The sequence below is a fragment of the Schistocerca piceifrons genome, chromosome 8 (assembly GCF_021461385.2).
Source record: "Schistocerca piceifrons isolate TAMUIC-IGC-003096 chromosome 8, iqSchPice1.1, whole genome shotgun sequence".
Classification (NCBI taxonomy): Eukaryota; Metazoa; Arthropoda; class Insecta; order Orthoptera; family Acrididae; genus Schistocerca; species Schistocerca piceifrons.
In genome coordinates, this window is record NC_060145.1 from 338,687,877 (window position 1) to 338,697,667 (window position 9,791).

The window sequence follows — 9,791 nt, forward strand, 5'->3', positions numbered from 1 at the left end:
CCGTCCTACCTGGCAACGTTGTACACCTTCATATCTTCTCCTCCTTCACATCTTATGTAAATTAATAGGTTTCAGATCATATTACACATGAAAAAACACATACATGCATTGATATACATATGCTCAATTTCAGTGAAAAACTTATCAACAATCATTACAAACAAAAAAGAACAAGTGGAAATAATTGCACTAAAAAAAGATGTGCTAAACCAGAGGACCAGCTGAAAAATGAAGTGCTAACCAAGACACACACGAAACAATTGTCCAAAACAGATGTCCAAAAAAAGACCTAAGAAAAAATATGTGCAGAAACTTATGTGCAAAAACTGAACAAAAAATCATGAAAAAAGCCATCCATAATTGTGACATTCAAATTTACTAGTATAGAAACAAATACAAGAAAATATGTGCAAAAAGTCTGAGCAAAACAAAAAGCAAAAAAAGTTGCAAATAACACATGTAGAAAAAGACACCCACAAAATACACACAAAATGGAGACAAATATAAAAAGAGAAGCAAGAAAAAGAGGCACAAAAGGATGATGCAAAGAAGAAGTGTAAATAAAAAATGGAAGAAACCACACAAAAAAGAACACACAAAAAAGAGTTGCAAGTAAAACATGCACTAAACAAATTAGAATAAATATCACCAACAAAACACAAAAAACCAACATGCACAACCTATACATTTATGTACATACTTGAGAAAATTATAAAGGGGCATACTCTCATGAACACATGGACGCACACACACGCACACAAACACACACACACGCACACAAACACACAAACACACACACACACACACACACACACACACACACATACACATGCACACGCACAAACAACCATGTAAACAAACACAATGATATACAAATGCAATTGCACACCGGCATGCCCACGTACAAACACAATAGACACAAACACACACACACACACACACACACACACACACACACACACACACACACACACCGAGAAATACAACTGAAACAAGTGCTACCACACATGCAAACACTGCCACACACACAAACACATTCACACACACAAACACACAACCCCATCTCTTAGACAAAACAAATACATAGGCCATATCATGCATCAGGGAAGAAAAGTATCTAATACCTGTTAGTGTTTAAATTTCAGTTGCAATTACGAGAATGACAACAAATATTAACTTGCAGGTGGGAGTATTAGCATTAACGCCATAATTTCAGAATAATTAGTTCCATGAAAAGTGTTCCTAGTCTACCTGCCCTGTCCTACCCTCCAATGTTATACACCTCAGTATCTTCGCCTGAAAGCAAACATATACATTTGTTGGTATACATATGGTCAGCTAGAATTAGGAACTTATCAACAACCATTAAACACAAAGAAAAGATCAAACATGCAAAAAAGATGTACTAAAACACAGGTGTAAATAGGAGATGTGCTTAAAAAAGACATGTCAAAAAAGACATGCTAAAAGAAGATGTACTAAAAATACGTGCAAAGGAGCTATGTTCAAGAAATATGTGCATAAAATGCGTGTGAAAAAGGACATGCGAAAAAAACACACAAAAAGATGTAAACAAAGGATGCACAAAACAACTCGAAGTAAACAAACAAAACAAAAAAACACGCTCAAAACAAACATACCAACACTTGCACGAATAAAGTTGCACCCACCCACACACACACCCACACAAAAGTATAGCCAAACAAAACATCCATACACATAAACACACACACCAACAATGAGTCCAACAATCAGCTGCACATACAATCACCCACACACACAGTCACACAGGAAGGAGGAGTCACAACCAAAGTAAAATTTTCGGAAAGACTGACTTCTGGACATTCTTCACAGATACAGACACACAGACTCCATTTCGTCATTCTGCCTCTCGTACAATGTTTCAAAGTTTGATACAGTCACCAATCCATTTCAAGCAAATTACATACTTTATCTTCCACGTTAAAGATGAAAACATACATAACAGTTGATGTGAATATTTTCGATTTTAATGAGTTACATACTAAGAAATAATACTCATCTGTTAGGGAGGAACCACTTTCAAACCACAATTTTTCGGCTAACGTTCTTATGGAAACTCCAGCTTTCAGGAAAAATACATACATAGGCCATATCTCGAGATTAAACTGAATGTATAACCGTTGGTGTCTAAATTTCAGTTACAATTACAAGAATGACATGAAATACTACTCAAGCAGGAGGGAGCAGCTGCATTAACACCATAATTTCAGAATACTTACGTTTGCGAAAACGTTCCTCACTGCAGCAATGTGTTCCTAGTCTTGTAACCCCCTCCTACATGCCAACGATTTACATCTTCATATCCTCCCTTCCTTTACTCCTCAATGAATGAGCATAAGTTTCACATCTCATTAGACTTGAAAAATAATATGTACATTAGTTGACCTTTTTTTCGGTCATCAGTCTTCTGACTAGCTTGTCGCGGCCAGCCACGAATTTCTCTCCTGGGCCAAACTCTTCATCTCTCGAGTAGCACTTGCAACCTATGGCCTCAGTTATTTGCTTGATGTATTCCAATCTCTGTCTTCCACTACAGTTTCTGCCATCTACAGTTCACTCTAGTACTATGGAAGTCATTCCCTCATGTCTTAACAGATGTCCTATCATCCTGTCGCTTCTCCTTATCAGTGTTTACCACATATTCCTTTCTTCTCCGATTTTGTGCAGAACTTCCTCATTCCTTACCTTATCATTCCACCTAATTTTCAACATTCATCTGTAGCACCTCATCTCAAATTCTTCGAATCTCTCCTGGTCTGGTTTTCCCTTAGTCCATGTTTCACTTCTGTACAATGTTCTGCTCCAGATGTACATTCTCAGAAATCTCTTCCTCAATTTAGGGCCTATGTTTTTGCCCTTGCTAGTCTGCTTTTAATGTCCTCCTTATTCTGTCCGTCGTTGGTTATTGTACTGCCTAGGTAGTATAATTCCTTAACTTCAGCTACTTCTTGACCATCAATCCTGATGTTAAGTTTCTCATTGTTCTCATTTCTGCTCCTCCTCATTGCTTTCGCCTTTCTTCAGATTTTGTACTCATTAGATCGTTCATTCAATTCAGCAGGTCATGTAATTCTTCTTCACTTTCACTCAGGATACTAATGAATCTATGATACTAAGTGAATCGCATCAGAGATATCCTTTCACCTTGAATTTTAATTCCACTCCTAAATCTATCTGTTATTTCCATCATTGCTTCTTCGAGATACAGATTGAACAGTAGGGATGAAAGACTACATGCCAGTCTTACACCCTTTTCAATCAGAGCACGTCATTCTTGCTCAGCCACTCTTACTATTACCTCTTGGCTCTTGTATGTACTATACGTCACCTGTCGCTCCCTGTAGCATATCCCTAATTTTCTCGGAATTTCGAACATCTTGTACCATTTTACATTATCGAAAGCTTTTACCAAATTGAAATATCCCATGAACGTGTCTTGATTTTTCTTTGGTCTTGCTTCCATTATCAACCTCAACATCAGAATTGCCTCTCTCGTGCCTTTACCTTTTCTAAAGTCAAACTCATCATCTTATAGCTCACCCTCAATTTTTTTATCCCTTCTTCTGTATATAAATCTTGTCAGCAATTTGGAGGCGTGAGCTGTTAAGCTGATCGTGTGATATTTCTCACACTTGTCAGCTTTCACAGTGTTCGGAATTGTGTGGATGATTTTTTACCGAAAATCAGATGTTATGTCATCCAGACTCATATATTCTACAAAACAAAGTGAATAGTCGTTTTGTTGCCATTTCCCCCAATGATTTTAGAAATTGTGATGGAATGTTATCTATCTTTTCTGTCTCATTTGATCTTAAGTCGTCCAAAGCTCTCTTCAATTCTGATTCTAATACTGGAACGCTTATCTATTCTAAATCGACTCCTGTTTCTTCTTTTATCACAACAGACATATCTTCCCTCTCATAGACACTTTCAATGTATTGTTTCCACCTATCCGCTCTCGCCTCTGCATTTAACAGTGAAATTTTCGCTGCACTCTTAATCTTATCACCCTTGCTTTTAATGTCACCGTAGGTTATTTTGACTTACCTGGATGCTGAGTCTGTCCTCCTAACAATCATTTCTTTTTCGATTTCTTCAGGTTTTTCATGCAGCCATTTCGTCTTAGCTTCCCTACACTTCCTATTTATTTCATTCCACAGCGACTTGTATTTTTGCATTCCTGATTTTCCCAGAACATTTTTGTTCTTCCTCCTTTCATCAATCAGCTGAAGTGTATCTTCTGTTACTCATGGTTTCTTCGTAGTTACCTTCTTTGTAATTATGTCTTTCTTTCCAACTTCGGTGACGGCTTTTTACAGATGTCCATTCCTCTTCAACTGTCTTCCCACTGAGTTATTCCTTATTACTGTATCTACAGCCTTAGAGAACTTCAGGTGTATCTCGTCATTCCTTAGTACTTCTGTATCCCACCTCTTTTCTTATTGATTCCTCCTGACTAATGTCTTAAACTTAGCCTGGTCTTCATCACTACTGTATTGTGATCTGAGTATATATCTGCCCCTGGGTATGTCTTACAATTCAGTATCTGATTTGCGAATCTCTGTCTGACCACGATGTAATATAACTGAAATTTTCCTGTATCACTCGACCTTTTCCAGGTATACCTCTTACTCTTGTTATCCTTGAACAGAGAATTCGCTGTTTCTAGCTGAATTTATTATAGAACTCAGTCTTTTTGCTCTCTCATTCCTTTCCTCAAGCTCATATTCTCCAGTAACCTTTCTTTCTACACCTTCCCCTACAACTGCATTCCAGTCTCCCATGATTATTAGATTTTCATCTCCCTTTATCTACTGTTTACCCTTTCAGTATCCTCATACATTTCCTCTATCTCTTCATCTTCAGCCTAAGACACCGGCATGTATACCTAAACTATCGTTGTCAGTGATTGTTTCCTGTTGATTCTAATAAGACCAACCCTATCGCTGAACTATTCACAGTAACACACTCTCTGCACCACCTTCCCATTCATAATGAATCCTACTCCCATAATACCATTTTCTGCTGCTGTTTTTATTACCCTATACTCATCCAACCAGAAATCCTTGTTTTGGTTCCATTTCACTTCACTGATCCCTACTATATCTAGCTTGAGCCTTTACATTTTCCTTTTCACATTTTCTTGTTTTCCTACCACGTTCAACCTTGTAGCTATCTACGCCCCCATTCATAGAACGTTATCCTTTCGTTGATTATAAGTTTTTTATCATGGCCACCTTCCCCTTGGGAGTCCCCTCCCAGAGATGCGAAAGAGGACTATTACGGAATCTTTTGCCAATGGGGACATCAACATGATGCTTTTCAACTACAGGCCACATGTCCTGTAGGAACACATTATGTGTCTTTAATGCAGTGGTTTCCATTGCCTTCATCAACATCTAAGTGATTACTCTGCTATTCACAATACAGTGCCTGGCAGAGGGTTCAATGAACCACCTTCATGCTGTCTCTCTACCATTCCACTCTCGAATGGCACGCGGGAAAAACGAGCACTTAAATTTTCCGAGCCAGCCCTGATTTCTCTTATTTTATCGTGATGATCATTTCTCCCTATGTAGGTGGGTGCCAACAGAACGTTTTCACAATCGGAGTAGAAAATTGGTGATTGAAATTTCATGAGAAGATCCCGTCGCAACGAAAAACGCCTTTGTTTTAATGAGTGCCACTTCAGTTCACGTATCATGTCTGTAACACTATCTCCCCTATTTCGCAATAATACAAAAGGAGCTGCCCTTCTTTGTACCTTTTCGATGTCATCCATCAGTCTCACTTGCCATCCTCATGCCATTGATCATAGCTGACTCGTTCGTCTGCAGGGGCAGTTTCCCACTCCTGGGACTGGAGATGGCCCTAAACCTCTGTCCACTCCTCTGCCCTCTTTACAAGGCCATTGGCAGAATGACGTTGATTTCTTATGGCAGAAGCCTTCTGCTGCCAACGCTGACTGTTAATCAAAATATAAGCAGTGGCGGAATTCGAATATGGGAGTGACGACGTTGTAATTACTATTCAAAGACGCTACCCCTAGACCATGGGTGCAATCTCATTGGTATATATTGCTAAATAACAGCTACGAAATTATCAAGAGTCACTACAAAAATAAAAAAAACACACAAAAAAGGATGTGCTTAAAAAAAGATGTGCTAAAAGAGAGATGTGCTAAAAAGACCATGCTAAAAAATGTGATAAAATGTTCAGAAAGAAGATGTGTAAAAAGATTTGCAAAGAAGTGTTGTGCAAAAAATAGATGTGCAAAAAAGATGTACCAAACAGTGAAAAAATGAGGAAAAAGAAAAAGATGTGCAAAAAAGACAAGCAAAAAAAATGTGAAAAATGGACAATAATGTGACATGCAAGAAAAGACACACAAAAAAGACATGCACAAAAGTATATCCTCTATAAGACACAAGGAAAAACACAGAAAAAGAGACACACAAAGAAAAGTTCATAAAATAAAATCAAGCAGAAAAAGATGGGCAAAGAAAGTACATGCAAAGAAAAACATGTAAAGAATGGTACACATGAAAAGAGAAACAAAATGAAAGACATGCAAAAAAAGACGAAAAGAAATGGTGCACAGAATAACTTGGAAAAAAACTTGAACACCAGCCGAGTGGTTCTAGGTGCTTCGGTCTGGAACCGTGCAACTGCTATGGTCGCAGGTTCAAATCCTGCCTTGGGCTTGGATGTGTGTGATATCCTTAGGTTAGTTAGGTTTAAGTAGTTCTAAGTTCTAGGGGACTGATGACCTCAGATGTTAAGTCCCATAGTGCTCATAGCCATTTAAACCACTAATATTTTTAAAAAACTTGAACAATATGTTAAATCTTGCAGGGTTGAGTTAGTTTTTTACTTCTGTAGAAAAGATATGGAGAAAGCAGGAGTTGCCACATTGCTCAGAAACTATTGAGATTACCGGAATGTTGATATTAATAAATTTGGTCAGAGTAGCACTTAGAAGCTTCTGCAACAATAGTAGTATATCATAACAAGCCGTTCATAATAGTATGTATATAAATTCACATTCAGAAAATATTGATCTCTTCATAAGAAGTATACAAGCTTGGTTGTCCAATGTCACAGTTAAATTTATTTTTACAAGTAACTTAATTAATATGGAAAATGACACATCTCCCAAAAAGTGACATCCATAAAATCATCAGATCTAACAATTGGAAAAGAAAGGCTGCCATTGCGAAATAACTGTGTGATCAGCAGTCAGTCTTCATCTGACTGGGAATTAATTACGTGTGTTGTTCCTCTAGATTCTGTCTTTGGTCCATTGCTTTTTATTATGTACATTAATGACCTCTTGTCTGTTACTTTGACAGATGCTAAATTTGTATTGTTGTCAGATAATATAAACGTTGCAATAAGTAGCGAGTCAAGATATCTAGAAATGACTGCTAACCAAGTTTTGACTGACATTAATAAACGGTTTAAAGCTAACTCACTGTCATTAAATTTAGAAAAGCCTCAGTATATGTAGATCAGAACCTGCAGGAGATTTCCTTCCACCAAGTGCATAACATGAAGACATGAAGATCGATGAGGTAACAGTGTTAAATGTCTAGGATTACAATTCCTTAATAAATTCAATTCGGAAGGACAGACCACAGAATTGCTGAAGCTCCTAGACAAGTCTGTATTTGCAGTGAGAATGGTGTCAGAAATAAGAGATATAAATATAAAAACTTGTACACTTTCGTTACTTTCATTCTGTCATAGGGATCACATTCTGGGGTAACTCATCAAACTGAGTAAACGTTTTTACTGCACAAAAGTGTGTAATAAGATTGACTTGTGATGTGAATTCAAGAACATAATCTAGAAATCTGTTCACGGAATTTTGTATTCCAACTACTACTTCTCAGTATATTCATTCCTTAAAGACATTTGTTGCAAGCAATATATATCTATTTCCAACAAGTAACTCGATACGTAGTATCAATACTAGGAACAAGAGCACCGTAGATAGATACCTAACATCATTTACCTTGATTCAGAAAGGGGTTAGTTTAAGTGAAGATGTCTCTTAGATTTCAGTTTTGACAGTACTTGGTCACAGCACTCAAGATTATTTGTGTGTGATAAATTTATTAAAAGTGCATAACAATGTTTCATTCTGATGGGAGTATTAATTCTGTAAATAGTAACAGGTACAGTTTACTGTATCATATCCATCTATTTTCACGACCTCCTAACAAATGATAATGGTAGTGATTATTATATTCGGACATTTTATGTATTTTATGTTATATATCTTGACTTATTCCACACCCACGAGACTCATCCCATTCTTGGGCCTATGGAACGAAAACCAATCTAATATATTCTCACCAAAAAACACGAAAAAACACACACATACTAACACATTACCACATTCGCGAAAAAACTGATGCATTTATGTACACACACACACACACACACACACACACACACACACACACACACACATGCACACACACACATACACACACACACACACACACACACACACACACACACACACACGCACACACACACATACACACACACACACATGCACACAAACGCAACCACAGTCAAACACAATGACAAACAAACATGATGACGCATTAAAATACCCACACACAAACATACTGACACACACAAGCAAACAATCATACAGGAAGGATGAGCCACATTTAGAGTAAAATTTTCTAACAGACTACCTTCTGCCTCCCTCCAAAACATTTTATTCTTCAATACTGCCACATTCCATTTCAAACAAACTACATACTCCATCTCCCACATTAGTGATGAATATATATATGTTCACATTTTCATTTATAATGAGGAAGATCTAAGGAAATACTACCAATACAGGAGGGAAGAACTACTTTCATATCATAATTTGCCACCAGCTACTCTTCTGAAAACCCCACCTTTCAGGCGAAATAGGTACATAGGCAAGGTCTCACTTTAGCGATGCAAACGAACATATACCCATTGGTGTTTAAATCTCAGTTCCAATTACAAGTACGACTCCAAAACTCTTTCATGCATGAGGGAGTATTTGCGTTAACACCATAATTTCAGAATACCTAGGTTTATGAAAAATCCCCTGACCACAGCAAAGTTTTCCTTGTCTATTAACCTCCCAACCCCACCCCTCCCACCCCAAGTTTTCCCCATCTTGATATCTTCCACTACATATTTCAGATTTCATTGCACATGAAAACGGCATGCAATAAAAAGTGTGCAAGAAAGACGTTGAATAAAAGATGAGGAAAAAGAGGTGTGCAAAATAGCAATATATTCAAAACAAAGTTGTGAAAAAGAAGACAAAAGGAAAACATGTGAGGAAGACATACAAAATGAAGACACACAAGCTTGTGCTGATATATACATGCTTAGCTACAATTACAAGCTTATTAGCAATTAATAGAAACATTGAAATAGACAACCACACAAAAAAAGAAATGCTAAAAAATATCTGTGAAAATGCCATGCCATGAAAGACAAATGCCAAATATGAGGGCTAAAAAATACCTAAAAAAGCATACTAAAAAGGTATTTCTGAAAAAAGTTGTGAAAATCAGAAATATAAAAAAAGACATACACAAAAGAATGTGCAAAAGAAAGACATACAAATAAAAAGTGGTGAACAGATGTGCAGAAAAGTTGTGAAAAAAAGTACCAAAAAAATGTTGCCAAGAAAATTGTGGAAAACATATATGCAAAAATAGAAATGCAAAAAGGTATTA

General features: G+C 37.0%; 1 protein-coding gene across 1 annotated transcript; it reads right to left on the reverse strand.

Annotated features, from left to right (window-relative positions):
* Positions 1-313: 313 nt before the first annotated feature.
* LOC124712330 (ATP synthase subunit a-like) lies at positions 314-1,366 on the reverse strand. The gene is made up of 3 exons (XM_047242624.1): positions 1,266-1,366; positions 485-680; positions 314-418 (listed from the first exon to the last, which is right to left on the reverse strand). The coding sequence occupies exons 1-3, from the start codon at positions 1,364-1,366 to the stop codon at positions 314-316; spliced, it is 402 nt and encodes a 133-aa protein (XP_047098580.1).
* Positions 1,367-9,791: the final 8,425 nt, after the last annotated feature.